The 26,234-nt window shown below is 50.7% G+C and overlaps 1 protein-coding gene across 5 annotated transcripts; it reads right to left on the reverse strand.

Annotated features, from left to right (window-relative positions):
- Positions 1–780: 780 nt before the first annotated feature.
- On the reverse strand, positions 781–26,204 carry LOC138812667 (zinc finger protein interacting with ribonucleoprotein K-like). Of its 5 annotated transcripts, XM_070000741.1 has the most exons (5): positions 20,181–20,309; positions 19,182–19,308; positions 17,239–18,472; positions 9,424–10,101; positions 781–1,526 (listed from the first exon to the last, which is right to left on the reverse strand). In XM_070000741.1, the coding sequence occupies exons 1-5, from the start codon at positions 20,211–20,213 to the stop codon at positions 1,271–1,273; spliced, it is 2,328 nt and encodes a 775-aa protein (XP_069856842.1). In that variant the 5' UTR covers positions 20,214–20,309; the 3' UTR covers positions 781–1,270. The 5 variants fall into 5 exon arrangements, with proteins under 5 accessions (XP_069856842.1, XP_069856840.1, XP_069856841.1 ...); XM_070000738.1 differs by lacking the exons at positions 781–1,526; positions 9,424–10,101; positions 17,239–18,472; positions 19,182–19,308; positions 20,181–20,309 and adding exons at positions 21,195–23,248; positions 24,895–24,966; positions 25,809–25,849; positions 26,074–26,204; XM_070000737.1 differs by lacking the exons at positions 781–1,526; positions 9,424–10,101; positions 17,239–18,472; positions 19,182–19,308; positions 20,181–20,309 and adding exons at positions 21,195–23,248; positions 25,027–25,153; positions 25,809–25,849; positions 26,074–26,204.
- Between the last annotated feature and the right edge of the window lie 30 nt (positions 26,205–26,234).

Below are 26,234 nucleotides of genomic sequence, written 5' to 3' on the forward strand. Positions count from 1 at the left end.
TACTTCAGCCAGGGCCAGGAGCTGCGCAGCCCAGGGCAAGGTCCACATGGTAGGGTCTTCTCCTGGGCATGCCAAACGTGGGGTGGAGGCGCCGTGCCTCTATGGACCACCTCCTTCCCCTGGCCATCCAGATCCTGTTGAGGGCCTTTATGCGGTCCTTGCCTACAGATGCCACTCTGGCTTCCCATCACCACACACACACACACACACATACACACATACACACACACGTCTTATTCATGCACCCAAGCCCAAAGTCAGGGCCCCTATGTGCAGTGCTCCTCCAGTGTGTCATCCATAGTTGTTCTGGCCCTCCAGGGGTGGTTTTGGGTACACTGTGAGGTCATGAAATGCCACAGGGCAGGGGGTCAAGGGTACAGTGAGATTTCACTTTGATGAAAAATGACCGAAGCCCAGGCAAACAGCTGTCAATGGAACAAGTGGGGAAGAATTTCCCAAGAACCACTGAAGAGCAGGATGCAAGAAGGGGCTGAAGTGACGAGTCCTCTAAACATACCACAGTATACACCCTCTGTAGGTTACAGAGGGGCCTCAACTCTGAGACCCACAAAGATCTGAATTATTACCTAAGATGCTTTCACCGATGGTAGAAGTTACCACCCAAACTGGACTAATGCTTGTTTTCCACCAACCCATGTCCCAAATGAGGTTCAGTATGTTGGGGAATTGCACTCACAATGTTGGAAGCCCCCACAAAAGCTGTTTACCTCTTTAGTTTGTGAGATAAACCCTCTGACTGAAAAGGGCCCTGAGGTTAAAGATGGCTCAAATCATAAGGCATTTATTATTAGAAACCAAGGCAACAGGAGGCCAGGACTTTCTGCTGTGGGTGACTTGGGAGGCTGGAAGTCCATTGCAAGCTTCACGTTAGGAACTGGGTACAGTGGCACATGTCATGTTTCAGCTACTGGGGGATCACTTGAGCCCAGGTGTTTGAGGCTGGCCTGGGAAATACACTGAGACCCCGTCTCAAACAAACAAACAAACACATACATTTGAAATAAAACCAACAGTATCCATGGGGAAAAAAAGCACATTGCTGCCAACCACGAGGTTATAGACAAGGTTCTCATGGCTAACGATGGCCACACGTGTCACCACACCATGCCAATCAGACAGGAGGGGACAAGAACTACCCCTGGAGTCAGAGGTCTCCCAGGACTGGTCAGAAAGTACAGCTGTCTCCCCACAGAATGCAGTGGTGAGTGATCTGGATATTATCAGGTGGCTTCATTTCAGCCATTTGTGTTCAAAGCCACAACTCTGGTTCAGGTAAATCAGAAAGGGCAAAGCAGGTCTCAAAGACTTCCTGTGAGCCTCTCTGAGGCGTCTTCCCAGGGGAATGTCCAACACTCGAGGGTGTAGTGCTTGACCAAGGTTTCCTGCAGTCACCACACTGATAAGGTCTTTCTCCAGTGTGTGTTCTCCTGTGCTGAGTGAGGTTGTCTTTCCGACTGAAGGCTCTTCCACACTCACTGCACTCATAAGGCCTTTCTCCAGTGTGGCTTTGCGGCTGAAGGTTTTCCCACACTCTCCACACTGGTGGGGCTTTTCCCCTCTGTGGATTCTCTGGTGTTGCACGAGTGTGTCACTGTGGCTCAACGCTTTCCCACATTCATCACACTGGTAGTGCATTTGTCCAACATGGAAGGTTTCCCCGTGCTGTCTTCTCTCTCTTCTTCCTGTGGTGGTTTCTTGCTGTACATGGCTCAGACTTGCCTGAAGTCCCTTCTGCTCTATGCCACATATAATCAGCTTCACAGACAAGTATGGTTCTGCACACAACTTGCAGTTCTTGGCCAGTGAGGCCTCGCCTCTGTCTCTACATTAAGAACTTTTCTATGCTGTAATATTTTAGGTTCTGGTGAAAGCCTGTAGTGAGTCAGAATTGTCTGCCAGCCACAGGCAGAGTGAGGGTGTTTTTAGTCCATGCTGTGGCTCTGGTATTCATCCGCATGGAAAAGATCTCTCAGGATGGGGCCACATATGTCACAGGGTGCATCACCCAAGAGAAGGAGCCTGCCTTTGGAGTACATGACCCTGCCACATGGGTGCTGGGCGCCGAACATGCTTCAGCATCCTTCACTGCATGCCCACAGCCTGAAGGCAGAGAAATGCTCCCAAGGGGCAATCCCATTTAAAAACATTTGCATAGTATACTCTTGGTTCAGTCTGCAAGGTGGGGCAGGGCTCCCATCAAGTTGAAAGACTGCTACATATTAATGGGACCACAAGGTCACAGAATGAAGAAAGCCCTCATAATAGCAAAAGACATAGTGCAGAGAGGAGAGGTAAACAGGATCTCCAACCTAATACTAGACAAATGACTTTTAGCAAGGCCTTGGCTCATTGTTGGTGACAAGTAAGTGTCTGTAGAAATGCATTTCCAAGCCCAGGAATATAAAGTTAAAACAGAGTGATTGGTGAGTATAGGGTATAATAGAAGACCATTCTAATAGAAAGTGGGGTGGACAGACTTTAATCAGAAATAAAAACAGAAGCTGGGCACTTATGACTCATACCTATAATCATAGCTACTTGGAAGACTGTAATCAGGAGGATGACAGTTTGAGGCCAGCCAAGGTAGAAAAGTCCAGGTTTCACCTCCAATTAACCAGCAAAATGTTGGGACTAGAGGCATGGCTCACGTGGTAGAGCATCAGCTCTGAGCCAGCAAGCTGAGCCAGAGTTCAAGGCCCTGAGTTCAAGCCCTGGTACTAACACACAGGCACACACACACAAATAACCAGTTTGAAAAAGGGCTGGAGAAGTGTCTCTGCAGCAGACCTCAGTTCAAACTCCAGGATCACAAAACAAGAAAATGAAGAAATAGGGCTGGGAAGGTGGCTCAGTGGTAGAGCGCTTGCCTTGCATGCATGAGGCCCTGGGTTCGATTCCCCAGCACCACATAAGCAAAAAGAAAAAAGCCGGAAGTGGCGCTGTGTGGCTCAAGTGGTAGAGCGCTAGCCTTGAGCTGAAGAGCTGAGGGACAGTGCCCAGGCCGAGTTCAGGCCCCACAACTGGATCTCCGCCCCCCCCCCAAAAAAAAGAAAATGAAGAAATAAAAACAGAAATGACAAGGGCGTCCAGGATGGGGAAAAAGCAAGGTATATGCTGCTTGCCATTGGCATCCAACACTGGTGGACAGACATGTGCTGGTACTGTCCAAGGCCAGGCTCTCCTCCAGCCCTCATGCACCGGGCCCAGTCCAAGCCCCTCCCAGTGTGGCCGGCATCAGGCCCTCTGGGTCAGGTGCCCAGGGTTCTGGTAGACATGAGAAAGTCACCGTGGAAAGAAAGGTAACTGACAGTACTAACCCAGAACAACCTGTCATGGAGGATGGCAAGTAAAGTACGATAGAAGGAAGACTGTCAGGAGCAGCCCGTGGGCTCCGCAGATAACGGGGACAACTGACACTTGGGACCTGGGTGGACTCATGGCAGGGCCAGGTGGAGAAGGGAAAGCAGGCGTAGGGCCCGGAGGCATGGTGACTGTGGACAGCCATCTTGTCGGGAAGTGGGCCGGCGGGGCAATGGGATCCAGGGACTGGCGGGAGAGGACACAGGGAACAGGGAGACTTGGCACGCAGAGAACTTCAGGGAAAGCAGTAGTGCCATTGCCTAGTAAGAAGACACGGTCTGCGGGGCCAGGCGCGGTGTCGTCTGTCCTCCTAGCTACTCAGGAGGCTGAGATCTGAGGATTGAGGTTCAAAGCCAGCCCGGGCAGAAAAGTCCGTGAGACTCTTATCTCCAATAAACCACAAGAAAACCGGAAGTGGCGCTGTGGCTCAAGTGGTACAGCGCTCGCCTTGAGCTGAAGAGCTGAGGGGCAGCGCTGAGGCTCAGAGTTCAAGCCCCACGACTGACAAAACAACTACAAAACCCCCTACAATCTCTGCAGAAAGAAAAGCCTGGACTCGCGGGTGACCGCCTGCCCTGGGCACAGGGAGCACTTCTCGAGGAGTCCTCCCCGTCACAGGGGTGCCCACATGGCAAGCACCACTGAGCCTCCGGTGCTTCTTCCCACTCCCCGCCCGGCCACGTGGTCCATACTGGCCTCAGCGTGCGGCCGGGATGTGAGCCCGAGAGGTGCTTGCGGGCGTCAGGGGCGGGGCTCGCGCTGGGGCGCTGTGTTTCCCGGAGAGGCGCTCTGCTGCCTGAGAGCTCGATAATGCCACGCATCCGCACAGTCACGAGGTCCATCACCGCGCAGGCCCCGCCCCAGACCATGGGCCACCGCCCACATCTTAATCGCTGCCCCGCCCCTCCTCACTCCGCGTTCCCTATCGGAGCCCCATGCCCAGAAGCCAGAGTCTTCTTAAGGCTGAGCACACAGCACCCACCCACCCGAGGAGCTCCAAGGTCGCAGGCGTCCCCGTGGGCCCCGCCCCACCCTCCACAGCGTTGGTCGAAACCTCCTCAAGATGCCGGAAGTCCCGCCCGCTGGCAGGAAGTGTGGTTCTGGCGGGTCCCCGGGCAGGCTCCCACAGTCTTCATTTCCTTCTTTCTGGCGGTCAGTCCAGTCCGCTTGCACAGAGAGCCCTTTTTTTTTTTTTTTTTTTTGGTCGATCATGGGGCTTGAACTCTGGGCCTGGGCACTGTCCCTCAGCTCTTCAGCTCAAGGCGAGCGCTCTACCACTTGAGCCACAGCGCCACTTCCGGCTTTTTTTTCTGCTTATGTGGTGCTGAGGAATCGAACCCAGGGCCTCAGGCATGGGAGGCAAGCGCTCTACCACTGAGCCACCTTCCCAGCCCAGAGCCAGCTCCTGACCAGAGAACGGCGTTGGGATCCGGGAGCCGAGACTGTGCCAGGCTGGCGGGCCGGAGAAGGGGGGGTACTGGGCCAAGGCCTACTGGTGAGCCAAGTGTGCGGGCCGGTGTGGGTGTGTGGGGTGGGACTAGACACCCCCTGCAACACCCCTACAACACACCTGTAACACCCATCACACCTCGCCACACCCCTACAACACTCCCACCACAGCCCCCCTCCACACATCTACAACACACCCACCACACGACACCATCTATAACACACCCACTACACATACTACACACCCACCATACAAATGACGCCCACCGGGTACAGTGGCTCATGCCTGCGCATGACTTGTGGGTTCAAGGCCAAGTCGGACCAAAATTCTCAAAACCTCCTCCCAACTGCCAGCTTGCAGGAGGCACCATCCTCCACCCTAGCCACATAGGAGGCAGTCTCTGAGCCTGCCTGGGCCCAACGGCCGGTGAGGGTCCTTTGGGAGAGAAGCAGCCAGGAGCAGGTGCAGTCCAGGCCATCTTCTCAGCTGCTGCAGGAAGTGTAATGACCGAGGCAGACTGGGGTCCAGGCACCAGTCAGGGCAAAACGCAAAAGAAGGACAGCCGCCTGCTTCAGTAGCACAGCACATACCTAGCAAATGCAAGCCCCAAGCTCAGAGCACCACAAACCAGGATACAAAACAAAACACACACATCGACCTGACAGGCTTAAAGCGTGGTAAAGTGTGTTTTGTGGTTTCTACTTATTTGGTCACCACGTCCGGCATCACATCCGGTGTTCCGGTGAGCCTCTGCAGGCTGCACAGAGGACACAGAGGTTACTCCCAGGGTTGCCTGCTAGGCTGGTTCCTGTGAGCTTACACAACCATGCAGCCAGCGTCAGCCTGGTGTGCTTCAGGGACAAGGCAGACGTACGTAGAGACAACTCAGGAAGGTCAGACAAAAATGTGAACATCTGTCTGGAGAGCTGTGGACAGACAGAGAAGGGAAGAGAGCTTAGTGCCGACCGGACTCCACTGCAGTTTTCCACTGAAACATTATTTCTCTCTATAGGTTGTTCATTTTTCTCTTATTTTTGTTGCACTCTTCAAAACACTATAAAACTAGACTAGTCATCCCAGCTATTCTAGAAGCAGATATAGGAAGGATCATAATTCAGTGCCTTCCTGGCAAGTTACTCAAATTCCATCTGGACAAATAAGCTGGGCCTGATAGTATGCCAGTGACCTGGCTAAGATGGGGAATGAATGAGAGGATGCAGTGTGGGATTATCTGGGGAATAAGTGTGAGAAAAATACCTAAAGCAAAAAGGACTTGGGGATGTGACTGAAATGGCAGAGCACCTGTCTAGCAAGCATGAGGCCTTGAGTTCAACTGTGTCTTATGTATATGGTTTACAAGAATAATATTTTAATAGTAGCATACAGTGAGGACTTAGTACATGAACAAATAGGTAAGATGGACAGAACAAAGTGGTTGCTTTTCCTCATGTTTTTCCTCTTCTATATTTTATATCAGTAAAAAGGGATGAAGTATTTATTTATTTACTTAGTTTGTCAGTTGTGGGGTTTGAACTCTGGGCTTGGGCGCTGTCCCTGAGCTCTTTTTGCTCAAGGCTAGCACCCTACCATTTTGAGCCACAGCAGTACTTCTGGTTTTCGGGTGGTTCATTGGAGACAACAGTTTCACAGAGTTTTCCTGCCCCGGCTGGCTTTGGATCATGATCTTAAGATCTTAGCCTGGAGTAGCTAGGATTACAGGCATGAGCCATGGGTGGCTGGCAAGATGAAGTTTTCTCTCTCTCTCTTTTTTGGCCAGTCCTGGAGCTTGAACTCAGGGCCTGGGCACTGTCCCTGAGTTTCTTTTGCCTAAGGCTAGCATTCTACCATTTGAGCCACAGCACCACTTCCAGCTTTTTCTATGTAGTACTGGGGAATTGAACCTAGGGCTTCATGCATGCTAGCCAAGCACTCTACCACTAGGCCACATTCCCAGTCTGAAGCATTTATTTCTGCGTTTGCTTATATCAAATGGCTGCTCAGTAGGAATAAGGACTTAAGTTACATTACTATGGGCCAAATTTATAGATTAGTACTATGGAAGTAAATAAAGAAGTTTATGCACAAAGAAAAAAATGAGACAGGCTTGTGTCCATGTTTCCACAGGTCTATTCACCAAACCTCAGGACCCCTTTCAGCACTCTAGATTATTATTATTATATTTTTTCCCAGTCTTGGGCTTTAATTCAAGGTCTGGGCATTGTCCCTGAGCTGCTTTTGCTCATGGCTAGCATTCTACCACTTGAGCCATAGTGCCACTTCCAGCTTTTTCTGTTTATCTGGTGCTGAGGACCTGAACCCAGGGCTTCATGCGTGTTAGGCAAGCACTCTATACCACTAAACCACCTTCCCAGACCTTAGATTTCTATTTCTACTTTAAGAGGTTTTCAGTGATTGAATAAAATAAAGGAATATAAGAGCAAAAAAACCCAAAACAAAAAAACAAACACATTTTAATAAGTTAAAAAAAAAAAAAGGCAATTTCTAATGCTGGGCACTGGTGGCTCATACCTGTAATCCTAACTACTCGGGAGGTTGAGATCTGAGGATCATGGTTCAAAGCCAGCCTGGGTAGGAAACTCCGTGAGACTCATCTCCAATAAACCACTAAGAAAACCGGAAGTGGTGCTGTGGCTCAAGTGGTAGAGCACTTGCCTTGAGCAGAAGAGCTGAGGGACAGCGCCCAGGCAGAGTTCAAGCCCCATGACCGACCAAAAAAAAAAAAGAAGAAGCAATTTCTAGATTGATAATGCCTGCTTCAGCCAGCTGGAAGCCATTTTCTTCCCAGCCTTGCATAGTATGAATGATAGGCACCCACAGCTTACAGCTGTGATGCAGCTGTTGGTAAGGTCTCCCTCAGAACTAGAGACCACACAGCTCACAGCTGGAAAGTGTGAATCAGCCCGAGCACAGGACAGGCTACTCTAACAGGAAGACCAAGGGGAGCACTTGGAAGAGTTCTCCTGGAGCTGTTTGCATGCTCCTATCTCTGACCAGAGTTAGAGACCAGTGGAACCCACAGTGAGCCATCCCTGGGTGGACTCTGTCCTAAGTCTTTTTGGTATATAGCAACCAGAAATCCTTAGGTTGACGGCCTTGTGAGAGGAGAAGGAAACAGGGTCTCAGTATGTCCAAAGGACATATAACCTGGCACTGCCTCAGAATAGACCAGCACACCAGGAGCTCTCCTAACAGAAGTTTCTCTGCAGACACATCAGTATATAATTGAGAAACACCAGGAATCTCACACATTGGAGCCTCGAGTTCCCAGCTTTCCTACACCGAATCACTGAAGCAGTGATCGTCATTATTTAATGTCCTCTGATGTGAGTCACTACCATAGGTTTTAGGAACACCATCTCAGAAACTAAGGACAAAGACCAAGTATTTATTTTCTGTACCAGGCAGGAATGCAGACTGGGCCAAAGTTTAGCGAGAGATCTCTGGCACAGCACTGATTCCTTTGAGTCACAGAAAGTTAGCCCCTCCCCAAAACTGTTTACCCCCTCATACTGGCAGATTCCAATTCTCTAGCACATTCAACTATCACATATAATGAATTGAATCCTTAAGATTAAAGGTAACAGCTGGATGCCAGTGGCTCACACTTGTAATCCTAACTGCTCAGAAGGCTGAGATCTGAGGATCAAGGTTTGAAGCCAGCCTGGACAGGGAAGTCTGTGAGACTCTTATCTCCAATTAATCACTGAAAGCTGGAAGTGGAGCTGTGGCTCACGTGATAGAATGCTAACCTTGAGCAAAAAAGCTCAGTGACAGCACCCTGGCCCTGAGCTCAAGCCCAATGACCGGCATTATAAAAAAAAAAGATTCAATATAATTTAAACAGTAAGATCTTTATTACTTCACACACCAGAACAATGTGAGGCAGACAGTTTTTCAAGGTCTATAACTCAGAGGCTCAAAAATTCCACTGAAACTGTCAGAGGAGGAGCCAGGTACCCCAGTGCACTGACTCGGACTGTGGTGCCAGCACCTGAGAGACCAAGGCAGGCAGACTGTGAGTTTGAGCACAGCCTGGGCTATATAGAAGATTCTGTCTTAAACTAACTGAAACCAATAAGCGAAAGCCTCAAAACCAGTCAGAAGAAAGGGAATGGAAACCCCCGTGCAAGGAATTAAGACTACAGTATTGTCCAGGGAACGAGGGAGAGCACAGACATTTGTGGTAAATTAGATATGGACATACTCAGTGGTAGAGGTGCAATGGTTTCAGAATGACTATCGTGGGAAAGATCATGGGCACGTTAAATGCAGAACGTGGCTCCCCCAAACTCACCTACCTGGAACTAATGAGGCACCTCCTTCCGTGGATGCTCAGATGAATGAGGTTCAACTTCAGGCAGGAGACCCCGTCACACAGCTGAACAATCAAACAGCACATTCTCTAAGGGTCTGAGACCGTCATCTTAGGTGGACTCCCTCGTGCGGAACAAGCTTTTCTCATATCCACTGAATTCAATTCAAGAAATTCTGGGGTCGTGAGGTCTCTGATGCTGAATCAGAATAGACTGCTACCTGAACTGGCTGTATCAAGAGGCCTTTATCTGGTGTGAAGTTTCTGATGCTGAATGAGGTTACAGTTTTTGCTAAAAGACTTCCCACACTCACTGCACTCGTAAGGCCGTTCTCCAGTATGAATTCTCTGATGCAGAATAAGGCTGAAGCTTTGACGGAAGCATTTCCCACACTCACTACACTCATAAGGCTTTACTCCTGTGTGGACTTTCTGGTGTTGAATGAGACTGGACCTTTGTCTGAAGGTTTTCCCACATTCCCTACACTCATATGGCTTTTCCCCAGTGTGAACTCGCCGGTGCTGGACAAGGCTGGAGCTGTGTCTGAAGGACTTCCCGCATTCGGCACATTCGTAGGGTTTTGCTCCAGTGTGGATTCTCTGGTGTCGCACAAGCTTGGATTTGCACCCGAAAGCTCTTCCACATTCAGCACACTCATAAGGCCTTTCTCCAGTGTGAACACGCTGGTGCTGAACAAGCTTGTATTTGAACCTGAAGGCTTTATCACAGTCACTGCACTCAAAAGGCTTTTCCCCCGTGTGGACTGTCTTATGCTGAATAAACGTGTGCTTATAGGTGAAGGTTTTCCCGCAGTCACTGCACTCATACAGTCCCTCTCCAGTGTGGATTTTCTGGTGCTGAACAAGCGTGCGTCTGCGGCGGAAGGCTTTCCCGCACTCGTCACATTTGTGACTTTTGCCACCAGAACCAGTGACGCTGCGTGGCTTGACCTCCTCAGGAGAGGCCTGGTGCTGAAGGAAGCCCAAGTTGTCCGGGAAGTTGTTCTCAGCCTCCCCACAGACATAGGGCTTCCCTGGTGCGTGAATGCTGTAGTTATTATTTATACAGACCTGGTGTAAGTCCTTGCTGTGGGATTTCTCCCCACTGTGCTCCTGGTTCTGATAAAGGTTTGCGCTGAAAGAGAATTGTTTCTCGCATGTGTACAATTTCTGATCACGTCTTCCTTTGTGCTCGGCTGTATACTGCCTATCTTCCATGGCAGGGTCAGACATTTCACAGAGATAGGCATTCTGGGTGAGTAAGTCCGGCGTTGGAGTCCAGATGTGTGACAGTCTTTCCACGGAAACATGCTGCTCAGAAGGAACCTGATTATCTATGTCGCACCAGCAACCTGAAAGCACAGACAGTGGTGAAGGGCATGTCGTCTTTTGGGTATAGCAGCCATGTCACAAACGCTAGTGGATGAGGACATGGAGATCTTTTCAGGATAAACATGAAATCAGACCGAGGTGGAGGCTGCTCTGTGGTGCCAGGGCTCTAAAGCTCACAAGAGCCAGGAGGCCTCACCAAACAAGCAGAGGAGCTGGGTACAGCACAGCAAGGGAAGGCAGATAGGGCTCCCAATTTTCTCCTTTGTGAATGGCTTTCAGCAGGACCTTAATTACTGTCGTCATGTAAATGCTGTTTGTCCAGAAATAGAAAAATCCAACTGCAGATGAGCAGCTAGAGTTCCAGTGTCTACTGTCTTAACACCCAATGTCTGGACCACCCATGGAGGGCACAGCAGGGGCAGCAAGAAAGAGAATAGGCAATAAGTGAGGGCAGAAAGTAGCAGAAAAGGGGATGGGATGGTGGCTCAGTGGTAGAGCGCTTGCCTTGCATGCCTGAGGCCCTGGGTTCGATTCCTCAGCACCACATAAGCAAAAAGAAAAAAGCAGATAGTGGTGCTGTGGCTCAAGTGGTAGAGCGCTAGCCTTAAGCTGAAGAGCTGAGGGACAGTGCCCAGGCCCAGAGTTCAGGCCCCACGACCGGACCCCCCCCCCAAAAAAAAAAATGGCAGAAAAGCTAGGAGCAGAAGTCAGTGGAAAAACAAGCTGGCAAAGCACCAAGAATGGGAAGAAAAGAGCCAGGCAATGGTGGCTCACACCTGTAATCCTAGCTACTCAAGAGGCTGAGACCTGGTAAAATCAGTTCAAAGGCAGTTCTAACCAACAAATCGGGAGGGGGGAGGAAGGGGAGAAAGCAGAGGAAGAAAAAGAGGAGGGGGAAGAGGAATAATAATGAGGTGCAGCCTTAGCTGGACAGTCCCACGGCTCCACCACCTCTCTTCCAGGTTTCCAAACCCAGGGTCAGGGAGAACAATTTCGAGAAGACCACAGCCCGGAAGACCATGTGGAAATCAGGCTTTGTCACGAAACAGGGCTAAAGTGGTGTAAGGTGAACATGGCCTGATGTGACACCGTCTCTAAGCTCTTGCCCAGTGGAGCAGGGTTCTGCGCCATCGAGCCAAGGCTGGAGTCACATCCATCCTTGTCCGGTTCCCACCCCACTCCCAGATCTTGGATAATGTAAGTTCATAAGGAAAAGACGTGACAAGTATGCCTTTTTATGGGCCACAGAAAGAAAAAAAAAATCACAAAAAGAACCTTGAATGAAGACCTCACAGAAACAGCTCTGGCCAGTGCCGGTGACTCACACCTGTGATCTTAGCTACGAGGATTGTTGTTCAAAGCCAGCCTGGGCAGGAAAAAGTCCATGAGACACTTATCTCCAACTACCCACCAAAAAGCTGGGAGTAGAGCTATGGTTGATGGTAGAGTGCTCACTTTGAATAAAAAAGCCATGGGCCAGCATCCATGACTGTCCCTCTTCCCTCCCCCCAAAAGGCTCTTAGTCCACAGAAGTAATACCAGGTTAGTGGTTATAATTCTAGCACAAACAAGCATCAAGAACTGTCAACTAGAAAGGAGCAAAACACAGGACAAAGAGATTCTATGACCTAGCTAGAAGGAGACAAGCAAAGTAGAATCCACTGACTCACTGCAAGAGTACCTTGAATTCTTCCTACCAGGCTCCAGAGCAGCAGGCACTTGGGCCACAGGGAGAGCAAAGTGCAAGCATGTGGCTGCATTTAGCCTTTTGAGCACAGCCCAGGAAGAGAAAGAAAAGCAGCACCCACAGGCTAGACGTGAAGAGGATGAGGTAGGCAGTGTCCAGCCCACCCTGGGACAGTATAAGGCACTTACCCAGTGAGGTCACAAGGACAAAGTTGTCTAGCATCACACTGAGGTACATGTGTCTCTGAGCCTCATCAAGGAGCTCCCACTCCTCCCAGGAGAAGTACACAGCCACGTCCTCGATGGTCACCGTGCTCTGTCATGATGGGGGACAGGTGAAAATGTCGACTACATGTCCGCTCTCCTCCAACCTTCTCGACCTCAGTTATCACACTGCTTCTACCCCCTGCTCATGCAACAGTAGGCAGGTGGGCAGATGGGTGCCATGGAAGACATAGGACTGCAGCCCAGGGTCCCCCTCCTTTCTGCCATGTAGCTACCCTGGGATTCTCCCTGGAATGTTTCATAACACAAGATCTATGGTCACACCCCACTCTTAAGTCCCAGTACTAGAGCCTCAGCTTGTACTTCCTCTACACATGCACACCATTCTTTAGACTGTCCAGCCCTTAGCTGGTGTAGCTTTCTTCCAGGTTTCCAAACCCAGGGGCAGGGAGAACAACCTTGAGAAGACCACAGCCTCAAAGACCATGTGGGAGTCAGTAAAGATCTCTTCCTTAGGCATATTCCATGCCTCTTCAACCATACTGGCAGAAGTGAGCCAGAGAATTTAGGGGAGCACTGGTGATCTTTCATGTCTCCTATCAGGCCCTGGAAACTAGGTGACTTTGGGATGAACAAGTAAATTTAAGCGTTGGTCCTCCTGTGTCTTTTTTGGGCAAGGAAGGGCTTGGCCCATGCTGTGCTTTGTCAGGCAGTCCAATTAGTTTTGCCTCAGAGTTACACCAAGGACTTGAACCCTAGCCTTCACTGTGAACTCCTCCGTTCATAATCTTCCATGGTTCCCAAGGCCCTCAGCGATGAAGATGCCAACGCACAGCCTGCGGGCAGTCCTCATGAAGCCCGATAGACTGGGGAAGAGTGAGGTGTGCTAAGCCTTCATGTACTTAAAGGGACCCAAAGTCCTTGAGGAAACAGGCCTAGTGAAAGCAACTCAGAAATATTAGGTATTTAGAAACACAGAAGTACTGTCTTTGCTTCAGGAGAGACCACAGGACGCGTTCCTTCCTGAGGGGTGCGTTTCTCACCCCAAGAACTAACCCTTGTGACAGGACGCGTGCCTTCCTGAAATACGCTCCCCCCAACTTCAGCCACCTCCTGCCCCAAGTGCGGAGACGGCGGGCGCCTCCTCGTCCGTGTCTTGGCGGGACGCGTTCTCACCGGACACTCAGAAGTCACACCGGCTGTGTCACCTCGGGGCAAGGCCCTGCCTTAACACTCCCTGCGAGCGCCCTGGCCCCGCTTCATTCTGAACAAAGCCCCGTCAGACTTTCCCACCGCCGTGGCCGGTCCGGAAATCTGCGGTGGTAGCCGAGGGCTCCCTCCTGCGGAGGGCAGCGGCCCGCGCCTGCCCCGCGCCCCCCTTCCCGCGGGCCCGGGGCTGCAGGCCGCGCGCGCCCCTCCCCGCGGGCCCCGCGGCCGCTGCGCTCACCTGGGCCGCGTTCCTCAGGGCGGCCGCCGCCATCGGACTCCGCGGGCGGGCGAGCGGCGTTCCCAGCGCCAGACCCGCTCTGCGGGGCGCGAGCGACGGCTTCCCTCACCGTCTGAGTCTCATGAACTAGGAGCCTATGGCCAGCGCACTCCACAGGAAAAAGGGAGACACGCGAGCCGCCAAAATGACCGCTGCGCAGGTGCAGGGATAAGCGTGAAGGAAGCTGAGCCGCCTCCACCAGAAGTCCCGCCCCCAGCTCTCATTGGTCGGCTCTCGGCGCACGGTCCCTTGGGTAGTGTAGTTCCCAGCGCCGCAGCACCCGTTTTCCATGGCGCCACTTCTTCACAGGCCCTTGAAATGACTTCTCAAACCTACAGGGCTGGGAAGGCGCTTTTTCTTCAGGCAGATTTTATTATCAGCTTATTATGGCCACATTATATCAGCCTCAAGCAGAGCCTGCTCCCAGAAACAAACACCACTCCAGCCGCTAGCAAGACATACGTGCAGGGGGACGCCTGCTTCTAAGAGTACACTCGGCGTGGCTAGAGCGTTCTGCGGTGGAAATGGTCAAACGTCGTTATTCTTCCTGCGGGCCTGAAGATAGCTAGCTTTTCATTTCAGTTTTAGGTGAATTCCAATCAAGAACAAGAGAAAAAGCCGAGGAGCACGGCGGGAAAAGGGAAGAGGAGGCTGGTGAGGCCTGAGACCCCTTTCCCTCCATTCCCCGAGCACATCCCCCCGTGGTGCTGGGGGGGGGGGTGTCTGTCCCCAGCCCACTGGTTCCCTAGATCACAGGTCTTTCTTTTTTGTCAGTTTTGGGGCTTGAAATTTGGGCCTGGGTGCTGCCCCTCAGCTCAAGACAGGCGCTCTACCACTTGGTGGTTAACTGGAGATTAGAGTCTCATGGACTTTCCTGCCCGGGCTGGCTTAGAGCCGTGATCCTCAGATCTGAGCCTCCTGAGTAGCTAGGATGACAGGCTGAGTCACTGGTGCTTGGCAAGATATTTCTTTCTTCCTTCCCTAAGATATTCTTACTTTCTTCCAACAATCTGCCATGTTTCAAATGGAGAGCAACAAACGCTAATTTGGTAGGGACAGCAGATGCAGTGCTTGCATTTGCAGTATGTATGTAAGATGGTATCTCCCCAAGAGGAGAGAGGCACCCCAAGCCCCATGATCTCAGGATCTGGCTGAGACAGCATCATCACTGTTTCTGTATTTTACCCGAGGGATTTGGAGTGGATCTTCTTTGTGAAAACCCCAACAATGGAGACTGCTCAGAAACACTGCTCAGAAGGTAGGTTTCCCCTTAAGCCTCCACTCCATGTCAACAATCTGAAGGCAGACATATGCTGGAAAAGTGCATGTAGATTTTGGTGAGTGGAGTTTCATTCAACCAAATTGTGGGTGAGTTTGTGGTTGTCCAGACAAAGGTCCTAGGGCTAGGGCAAAGAAGTGATGACTGTACAGTCAAATGTCACAGTCTGTGGGAGATCTTAACATGGTCACGGGGTCTGAACTCAGGGCCTGAGCTCTGTCCCTGAGCTTTTTTTCTCAAGGTGAGTGCTCTATCACTTTGAGCCACAGTGCCACGTCCAGTTTTCTGGTGGTTCATTGGAGATAAGAGTCTTACAGATGGGGCTGGGAAGGTGGCTCAGTGGTAGAGTGCTTGCCTTGCATGCATGAGGCCCTGGGTTCGATTCCTCAGCACCACATAAGCAGAAAAAGCTGGAAGTGGTGCTGTGGCTCAAGTGGTAGAGTGCTAGCCTTGAGCTGAAGAGCTGAGGGACAGTGCTCAGGCCCAGGGTTCAGGCACCATGACTGGCAAAAAAAAAAAAAAAAAAAAAAAGAGTCTCACAGACTTTTCTGCCCGAGCTGGTTTTGAACTACGATCTTCAGATCTCAGCCTCCTGAATAGCTAGGACAAGAGGCATGAGCCACTGGTGCCCAGTATGATGAACTCTCCATAAATTGTTCCAGCCAGTCCTTGGCTGCTTTGCTTGATATGGAGCGCAGACATGGTCAGACCAGACCTGGGCACACCTGAGTGGGGCTGTAGTTAAGGGCTGGTTGAGGACATGCACAAACCCCACATCCCGTTACCCATATGACAGTTTAGGGAAGCAGGGCTAACCCAAAGAAAATTACAAGTGAGCTATTTCTTTGGAACCCCAGGACTTGCTCATTAAAATAATTTAGAGCCCTGACACAGTGGCTCATGACTGTCATCTCAGCTCTGGAAGCAAAGCTCAGGCAGATCACAGGTTGAGGCCAACTCAAGACTTCCAAATCAACCAATAAGCTGTGTGTGGTGGCTCACACCTGTAATCCTAGCTACTCAGGAGACTGGCATCTGAAGATGGAAGTTCAAAGCAAGCCTGGGCAAGAAAGACTCTTCTCCAATTAACCAGCAAACCCTGCAAGTTGGGTCATGAATCAAGTAAGAAAAAAAGCTAAGGTACATTACCCAGGATTGAGTTCAAGCCCCAGTACTGGCACAAAAAACAAACACATACATGAAATGTCATTTGAATAGCATGACTGTTAACATACTATACTAATACCTGAAAGAACGGTGAGATATCAGCTGACGTCTTGCCTATAAGGAACAATATTCTTTTAATAAAGAAGTTTATCTTAGATAAAAAGTTTAAATTTTGCAAAACAACGTAAGTATAGAAACAAAAGTAAAACATCTTAATGTACCTACATCAGAATTAAATAACACAATACTGTAGACTGAGAGGTAAACATAAGTATTACATGAACTTCAAAAGATACATCTCATTAGTTTATTAGCAAACAAGCAAATTTACTCTAGCAATGTCAAAGGATTAAGAAATCAAAAGAAGCCAGGGGCTGGTGGATCACACCTGTAATCCTAGCTACTCAGGAGGCTGATATTTGAGGATTACAGTTTGAAGCCAGCCTGAGCAGACATATCTATAAGACTTTTTTTTTTTCCATCTACAATTAACCACCCAAAAGCCAGAAGTGGAAGTGTGGCTCAAGTGGTAGATTGCCAGCCTTCCATGACAAAGACAAGCAAGGGCTTGAGGCTCTGAGGTCAAGCCCTTAAGCTGGAAACACTGTGTTGTGAGATAATACTGCAAAAAAAAGAAAAAAAGGAAATTCATTTTCTTATGGACCAGAGGTCTTTTCATGCCTTTTTTTTTTTTGGTTGGTCGTGGGGCTTGAACTCTGGGCCTAGGTGCTCTTCAGCTCAAAGCTAGCACTCTACCACTTGAGCCACAGCGCCACTTCCAGCTTTTTCTGCTTATGTGGTGCTGAGGAATTGAACGCAGGGCCTCATGCATGCGAGGCAAGCACTCTACCACTGAGCCACCCTCCTAGCCCTTCACATTTGTTTTTATGGGGCACTACATACTGTGACACTTTTGGTGGTGAATGAGGCTGGAACACTGGCTAAAGGAGTTCCCACACATGTCACATTCGTAGGGCCTTTCTCCAGTGTGAACTACCTGGTGCTGAATGAGGCCAGACTTCTGGCTGAAGGACTTCCCACACTGGCCACACTCATAGGGCCTGGCTCCAGTGTGAATTCTCCGGTGCTGAATGAGGATGGAGCTCTGGCTGAAGGACTTCCCACAGTCGCCACATTTATAAGGCCTCTCTCCGGTGTGAACTCTCTGGTGTTTAATGAGGGTAGCTTTCTGGCTAAAGGATTTCCCGCACTGCTCACACTCGTAGGGCTTTGCTCCAGTGTGAATCCTCCGGTGCTGGTTAAGAATGGCACTTTGGCTGAAAGAATTCCCACATTCGGCACACTTATAAGGCCTTTCCCCAGTGTGGACCCTCTGGTGCTTAACAAGGGTGGCTTTCTGACTAAAAGATTTCCCACACTGGCTACACTCGTAGGGCCTTGCTCCAGTGTGAATTTTCTGGTGGTCCACAAGACTAGAGTTTTGTCTGAACAGCTTTCCACACTGGCTGCACTCGTAGGGCTTTTCTCCGGTGTGGATCCTCCGGTGGTCATTCAGGTGGGAGGTCTGGCTGAAGAACTTCCCGCAGTCATGGCACTCCCATGGCCTCTCTCCAGTGTGGACTCTCTGGTGCTGGTCAAGTGAGTACCTGCCACGGAAGGTCTTCCCACATTTACCGCACTCATACAGCTTTTTCCCACTGGAGACTTTTGGGTGGTCCACAGGTGTCTCACACTCTCCTGGCTTGCCGCTCTTGTGACTACAGATGTCCTCCCTAGCCTCAATAATTGGGTTCTGTTTCTTACTGTTGGGAAAGGCCAGGGATTTGAGAAGGCTCAGTATGGCTGGGAGGTCCCTCTCCATCTCCCAGTCGGGGAAGGACTTCACTGATGGGCGGAACAGGCACCGTTTTAAATATGAGATCCTATCAAGGTCCCTCTTAAAAGATTTCTTTTTACTGTGACGTCTGTGGTGCTGGTGAAGGTTTGTACGTGCCCCAGCCCCATGTTTCTGCCCAGGTAGATCAGCCACATGCAAAATGTCTTGCAGAATTGGGACACACCTCCCGCAGAGGTCAGTCTTCTGTGTGGACAGACTGGTCTTAGAAGTTTTGACCTGTGGTGCTCCTCCAGGAAGCCTCGGCTCAGCTTCCCCTTCTATTTCATGCCCACAGCCTAGAAGCAGAGAATTGCTGGTGAAATACAGGCTGGCTCTGCCATCAGCAGGGAGCCTCATCTCACACACTCTGTAAAACAACAAGTTTTTTCTGAGAACAAGGAAGCTGGGAACAGGCCCAAGAAAGGCCTGCATTGCAGTACTTTGTAAAGATCCCAAGATTGGATAGGTGGGGTAGGCACTTCACTAGCTGAAGGACCCAGGATACAATGGACCACAGGAAGACAGTCTCCAATTAGCTCCTCTGCCAACAGCCTTAAGCTGTTGTGGTCACTGTGTGGTCATGTGTGACATTGTGAACCTACAGATATTCCTGACTAGGCTCAAAAGCCTTTACCAGGATGTAGTCTGATGCTGTGCAAAGGACAGTTACATCCAAGCCCAGAAGAACCTGTGGTAAGTATTCAGGTTTATATAATGGTGTAAGTATACTTAACTTGACAGTACTCATAAATGCTGGGAAATACAGCAGAGGGAACAGTAATGCCCAGAGATCAGAGAGGTCGGGGAACCAGGTGTTGGCAGTCATTGATGAAAAGAGAGTATCACACATGGGGAGAAAAGGTGGAAATAAGGTTTGGCTGGTAGTATGTGCACCAACACTGGTAGACAAAGGACAGGCTCTTTTTTCAATAGTAAAGGTGAGTCTGTATCTGAGGGAACTAAGGGTGGACAGACCTGGGACATGGGGAAGGTGCAGAGCCTTACCTAGTGAGTTTATAAGTGCCAAGTTCTGCAGGGTGACATTGAGGTGCAGGAACCTTTGGGCCTCATCAAGAAGTCTCCATTCTTCCTGGGAGAAGCAAATGGCCACATCCTCAAAGGTCACACAACCCTGCCATGACAGATACAGGTCACCTCACGACCATGTCCCTCCCTACCCCGCCCCCAGATCATCCACCTGCTCCTTCTCTTCCCCACACTGAGACCTTGGGAAATACCGGGGTTCCAAGCCACTGATGACAGTTCTGTGCTCATTCCAGCAGTCCCAGTCCGTGTCCTCCCTCCACAGCAATAGCACATGGGCAAAGACATCAGCTAAACCTCACCTGTATCTCTTCTTGAGAGACCAGTCCCAGGAATCCCCCAGATGGCCTCCTCCCCCTCCCCCACTCAAGACACAGCCACCGGAGTTCACCTCACGTCCTGTGTGCAGTTCTATGACGAGCCCGTTCCCCTCAGGCCTTCAAGGCCTCGACTACCTGCAGGGTCATAGCTCAAAGCAAAGCTTCTGATACTGCCAATGAGAACTGACTTGGCTACCAGGTGCACATTCCAGTGGACGGAGCTTCCTTCCTTCCACCCGTGAATGCCAAAAACTTAGGACTACCGTCTATCCCTCTCTTTATCAAAATCGGGAAATGCAGGCAGCCCTAAAACACCACTATGGGGATCTACCACGTCTTCCTCCCTCACAGTCTGTGTGCACGATTCTCGGCGTCACAGGACAAAGGCCAACCTCACATCATTATAACCAGCTCAGATGAGATATGCTCCATCACCCCCCGAGGCTCCGCGCACCGGGGCTCCTGGCGGTCACACCGTCCCCCACCTTGTCACAAAAGCTTTGGAAACAGGGACCCGCCCGGGACGCTGGGGGATGCAGCGCGGCACGGAGCTCCAGGGCGCCGCGGCCCCCGGCCACTTCGCCCGGGCCTTCCCGCGCGACCGAGAGGCGGGGCCGCCGAGCGAGGACCTCGCACTCACCAGCGCCGGCTCCGGGAGCGTGGCCGCGGCCATCGGCTTCTCGACTCCGGCCGGGACGCCGGGGGAGGCCCCCGCCCCGCATCCCTCCCGCCAGACAAAGAGGTCTGCACGGCCCGGCGGCGTGAATGCACACGAGGACCGCTAAAATGAGCGCCACCTGAGCGAGGCCAGAAGTCCCGCCTCCAAACACGGAAACGACGCTGTCCTTGCGCTGATAGGCCCAGCGTCCTTTGGCTAAGGATGGAGCATTCTGGGAAATGTAGTCCCCCTTGGGCCCAGGGAGCAGGACGGGGCGAGACTGGCCTGCACTAGGTGGAAACACAGGCCAGGCCTGTGGGTTTGGGGCACCGGCACTGTCACCCGCGGGTTCGGGCCATGCATTGGCCAGACACCAGGAAGAAGTTTCCTAATCCTTCCGGAATCCCTCAGTCGTACTGACAGGATGCTCCCAGCAGCCCACTGGGTCCCTAGAATTGGGGCAGCCCAGGGGACAGAGAAAGACAGGCTCTGGACAGGCTGGTGCCTCACTAGACAGGGATGAACGGGAGCACGGAACCAGACAGGAAAACGACACACCTATGGGCGAGGGAGGCTAACCTTTATCCAGTGATACTGGTGCCCCAAGCTCTCCCTCACAGCTAACCCATCTTTTGGGTCAGGTGCTAAATCTTACAGGTAAAGGTCATGGCCATGTCCTTGAAGCGTGTCAAGATCTGGCTAGCCAGAGGCAAGACATCAGCCTTGTGCTGCTGGATGTGATGCTGTCACAGTGCACTAAGCCCAGAGTCTAGGCCACAAGGAGAACAAGGACACAGCCCTGGGACATAATGTTTCTGTGGCAGAGAGAAGACTCAGTAGGTTTGCCATGCAGGTTCACAGGTGAAACATGACAAGAACTACCTTCTGCCATGCTGTACCTCTGAAGAAAAGTGGGAACCCCCCAAATAACTGTTAATTGGTCCAACTTTGTCCTCTCAACAACAAAGATATTAACAGAACCCCAAAAATTGCAAGTGGATTCAACAAAACAGCATTTATTCATGTGTGAAGCAGAATAGTATGAGCTGGAAGCTCCTGGTGGTAAACTGAAGGCTGCAAGGTTCAGTCAGCCACAAGGGCACAGGACCAAGCATTTACAAGGTAAGCTATGGTAGAAGCCTCTATCAGACTGCAGGTCAGGTCTTCCTAGTAAACCCTGGGGCCTAGGTATGATTTAGTCAGAAGAGGGAACACATTCCCCCTAAAGTCTGTTCAAGACTTCCTCCAGGGAATACACAGACATTTGCCTTTCCTTAGCACACTGGGCTGAACACTGAGCACTGGGTGGGGTGGGCGATGGCTTCTACCAGACACTGGCCTCATTAGGGCTGGACCTAGGGGAACATCTACCTCAGATGTTTACAAGTAGGAGGTGTAACTTCAGGTAGGTGGTTCCCCCATAAAGGCGAACACTGAAAAAAAAGAGCAGCACACACCCTGAAGGACCAAGCTCTTAAGTAGGAACTAAATGTTTGACCTTGAAGGCTTCTCCACACTTCCGGTTCTATGAGACCTCTCCCTGGTGTGAGATTTCCGGTGGAGAATGAGCCCAGAATGCTGAGTGAAAGATTTCCCACATTTGCCACACTCGTAAGGCCTTTCTCCAGTGTGGACTACCTGGTGTTGAATGAGGCCTGACTTTTGAATAAAGGATTTCCCACATTGGCCACACTCGTAAGGCCTTAACCCAGTGTGAATTTTCTGGTGTTCCACAAGGGTGTAGCTTTGTCTGAAGAACTTCCCACATTCACTGCACTCATAAGGCCTTTCTCCAGTGTGAGTTCTCTGGTGTCGAACAAGTTTGGATTTGAACATAAAAGCTTTTCCACACTCTCCACACTCGTAAGCCCTTTCTGCAGTGTGAACTTTGTTGTGTTTGTTGAGGGTGGTTCTTTGGCTAAAGGATTTTCCACACTGGTCACACTCAAAAGGCCTTGCTCCACTGTGAATCAACTGGTGTTGAATGAGGCCATACTTTAGGCTGAAGGATTTTCCACACTGGCTACACTCAAAAGGCCTTGCTCCGGTGTGAATGATCTGGTGCTCGAGGAGACTATGACTTTGTGTAAAAAACTTCCCACATTCAGCACATTCATATGGTTTTTCTCCTGTGTGAGTTCTCTGGTGCCGGACCAGGGTAGATTTGGACCCAAAAGCTTTTCCACATTCCCCACACTCATAGGGTCTTTCCCCAGTGTGAATTCTGCAGTGTTCAATGAGGTTGGAGCTCTGGCTAAAGGATTTCCCACACTCTCCACATTCATAAGGCCTTTCTCCAGTGTGAACTCTGTAATGTTTAATGAGTGTGGCTCTTTGGCTAAATGATTTCCTACATTGGCCACACTCATAAGGTCTTTCTCCAGTGTGGATCCGGAGGTGGTCATTCAAATGGGAGGTTTGGCTAAAAGATTTCCCACATTCAGTGCACTTGTAAGGCCTTTCTCCACTGTGGCCTCTCTGGAGTGAGAACTTGCAGCGGTAACCTTCCTCCCACTGGGTAGACTCATAAAGCCTTTTTCCAGCATAGACTTTTGGGTGGGAAACACGAGTATGCTCATGCCTGGATGCTCTTTCGCACTGGTCCCACTTGTAATGGCTTATTTGGGTATGAAAAGCTACCTCTCCCTCAGCACCTGTCAACATCTTCTCACCTTGGGGAATGGCCTGGAGTTGGATAAAGTCTAATGTGGTCAGGAGGTCCTTTCCAGCCTCCTGGCTCCCGGAAGCCTTTCCTGACATGGGGAATCTGCAGCTCCTCACGAATGAAGTGTTGTCTATGTCCTCTTGCCAAGTTTTCTCTGAATTGAGACGATTCCGGTCCTGGTGAAGTTTTGCACATGCCCCAAGCAAGAATGGCTTCTGCACAGGTTGGTCAGCCAGGTGCAAACAGCCCCGCAGGACTGGACTACATGTTCCACAGGGATGAGCTTCTGGGCCAGATGGATCTGTGTTTGAAGTCCTGACTTGTGACAATCCTACAGAAACCTGCTCAGAAGGTATGTCTTCATTCTCTACTCCATGCCAACATACTGAAACCAGAGAAATTCTGATCAAATACATACATTGACTATGGTATGGGTACGTTATTTGTGGGGTTTTTTTGGTTGTGGGGCCTGAACTCAGGACCTGGGCACTGTCCTTCAGCTCTTCAGTTCAAGGCTAGTGATCTACCACTTGAGCCACAGTACCACTTCAGGCTTTTTCTGCTTGTGTGGTGCTGAGGAATCGAACCCAGGGCCTCATGCATGGGAGGCAAGCACTCTACCACTGAGCCACCTTCCCAGCCCCATTGTATTTTAAAAGTATTTCTGTAAATATAATTTATAAATTTTATTTTGTGTTTTTTCCTCAATTCAATTTTTACACAGTGCTTGGAATCAAACCTAGGGCCTCAAACATACTGGGCAAGAACTCTACCACTGCAATATATCCCAGACTGATTTTTAGATACCTTAAAAACTTGATGAGAGGGACCAGGAATGTGGCTTAGTGGTAGAGTGCTAGTCTAGCGTGCATGAAACCCTGGGTTCAATTCCTCAGTACCACAGAAACAGAAAAAGTTGGAAGTGGAGCTGTAGCTCAAGTAGTAGAGTGCTAGCCTTGAGCAAAAAGAAGCTCAGGGACAGTGTGCAGGCCCTGAGTTCAAGTCCCAGTATTAGCCAAAAAACAAACAAACAAAACCCCCAAAACAAAACCCTAAACAAACAAAAAACTTGATGAGAGCTAGTCATGATAGCTTGCACCAACACTCCTAGCTATTTGGGAAACTGAGGAAAGAGAACTGCTTGAGCCTAGGAACTCGGGACCAGCCTAGATAACAACAAAACTATCTCAACACACACACACACACACACACACACACACACACACACACACACACACACACACACACACACACCTGCTGGACACAAACACACACACACACACCCCTGCTGGACAGCCAGATAATTTCAGCTACTTGGGAGGCAGCAATCAGAAGTGTCAAGGTTTGAAGCTAGGCAAAGTTGGCTAGTGAGAATTCCACTTCAAAGAAACAAGCCAAATGTGGTTGTATATGCCTGTAATCCCAGCTCTAGGGAATGAAAGGGTAGGAGGAGCAAAGCATGAGTCTGGCCCTAGGAAAAAAGTGTGAGACCCTATCTGAAAAATAACTAGAGCAAAGAAGGTCTGAGAATATGAGAATAAAGCGTAAGTAGCAGAGCACTTGCCTAGCCAAGACCCTTAGTTCAATCCTAGTAAAGCAGAAAAAAAAAAAAGAAAATTAAATCCTGCCAGCAGGTTAAAAAGGAAGTCAATTCTCTGGTTTTAATATTAGCCTACATCATGCAAGATGTGCAGGAAGGAAGCCCCAAGGGACAGACAACACAAGCGTGTTGCAGGATGGGCCCAGGACAACCCTGAGACACGGAGTCCACAGGGAAGACCAGTACTACAAAGCTCCTTGAAAGAGATTTTGGCCACAGACTGTGACCTGTGTAAATGACAGGCAGTGCCTGTCTATAATCCCTGACCCCGGCAGTCACAAGGAAATTTCACCTAGGAGGAGATGCAGAACCTGTGACCCAGAGTCTGTAGATCTCACCCCAAAGAGTGCTCTGGGCAGACACCTTAGACTGACAAGGCACCCCACAATCACCCCCCAGCAGTAGACACCAAGAAAATACATACGGCTCACCCTGCATATGTTCAAAGTGAGTGAAGAAGAGGTTAGCAGAGTTCAAAGTCTGATGAAACAGCAGAGCGGCTTCTAGGAGAGAAGCAAGTGTGAAGAGACAAACCAGACAGTGGGATGGGTAAGAGGACTTACCCAGGGAGGTGATGAGGGCAAAGGTCTCTAGCATCACACCAAGGTACAGGAGCCTCTGAGCCTCATCAAGAAGCCCCCACTCTTCCACAGAGAAGTAAATGGCCACATCCTCGAAAGTCACGCAGTCCTGCCATGATGGGGACAGATCTCTCTGTGATCAGCTGCTCTCCTGACATCCCATGCAGATCCCCAAGTCATCCCCTTTCCTCCCCCTCTTTTCACTTTTTCCTGACAAGTGATTGTACTATCATCTTTTCTTGGTCAGTGGACCTTCCGCACTTTACCTACCAAACTTTGCCCACCAAACCCAAACACTTTCGCTCCCATGAACCTTATCTCCTAATTTTTTTTTTTTTATCTTTCATCCTCAACGACTGTAAAGACGGCCTCCCAACAACCCCATGGCTCTTTATCTATCCCTTTCTCTCAGTCTGTTCTGCATGCTGTTGCCAGAGCTCTAGATAGGGTCTCATCCCTTCTTTCCCCTCCCCCGGGGAGGCCCCTGACTCAAAGTGAGTCCTTACTGGTCCGACTCCCACACTCCTTTCTGCTTCCAGGAGACCAGCTCATCCTCACCTTCAAGCTAATGCCTGTCAAGTATCTAAGCCCGGACCACCTTCCACATCCGATCGCACTGCTTTCCAAAAACCGGAGCCGGTCCATGCGGCCGGATGTGTGACCCCTGCGTTTGATCTCACGACTCTAGGTCTGGAGACAAATCCTGTAAACCTCCTAAGCCAGAGACGAGATGGGGGGTCGGCCCTGGAGCACGCGCCGCTCACCTGCGGGAGTCCATCGGCATCCATTCGGCTGTCCTGGGAACCTGTGGGGAAGGGGGAGAGGGCTGAGGGACGGTGATCGTTAGGTGGGGACTCGAGGGCCACGGGCCTCAATGGTCCCTTCTAGGCCGCAGCCACGGGCGTGGGCGGCAGGCCTCCCCGCAGCGCTCCGCCGGAACCCGGGGTCAGGGCTGCCGGCCTCCCCGCCCCGCCCCGCCCCGCCCGCCGGGGCCTCCGCAGGAAAAGCCGTCGACCTCCCCGCACTCACCTGAGTCGGTCCTCCGGCGAGTCCGCCACCATCACAGTCGCCGCGCAGGGGGGCGCGGGCACCGGTCGACGGGCAGCGGAGAGGAAGCCTGGAGCGGAGGCGGAGCCTCAGGTTCTGAGGGACTGGAAGGAGACACCGGGCCCCCGAAATGACGTTCCCCC

Source organism: Dipodomys merriami, unplaced genomic scaffold, assembly GCF_024711535.1.
Source record: "Dipodomys merriami isolate MVZ:Mamm:240054 unplaced genomic scaffold, mDipMer1.0.p SCAF_57, whole genome shotgun sequence".
NCBI classification, from domain to species: Eukaryota; Metazoa; Chordata; class Mammalia; order Rodentia; family Heteromyidae; genus Dipodomys; species Dipodomys merriami.

Bases quoted from the DNA above. Each gene is read 5' to 3' on its own strand.
- LOC138812667 (XM_070000741.1), bottom strand. From the start codon at position 20,213: ATGGCCGCGGCCACGCTCCCGGAGCCGGCGCTG. The intron at 18,473-19,181 runs GTAAGGCTCTGC...CTCTGCTTCTAG, and splicing joins GGCACTTATAAACTCACTAG to GCTGTGGGCATGAAATAGAA. The intron at 1,527-9,423 runs TCACACCAGATA...TCAGCCGCAAAG, and splicing joins CTCATTCAGCATCAGAAACT to CCACACTGGAGAAAGGCCTT.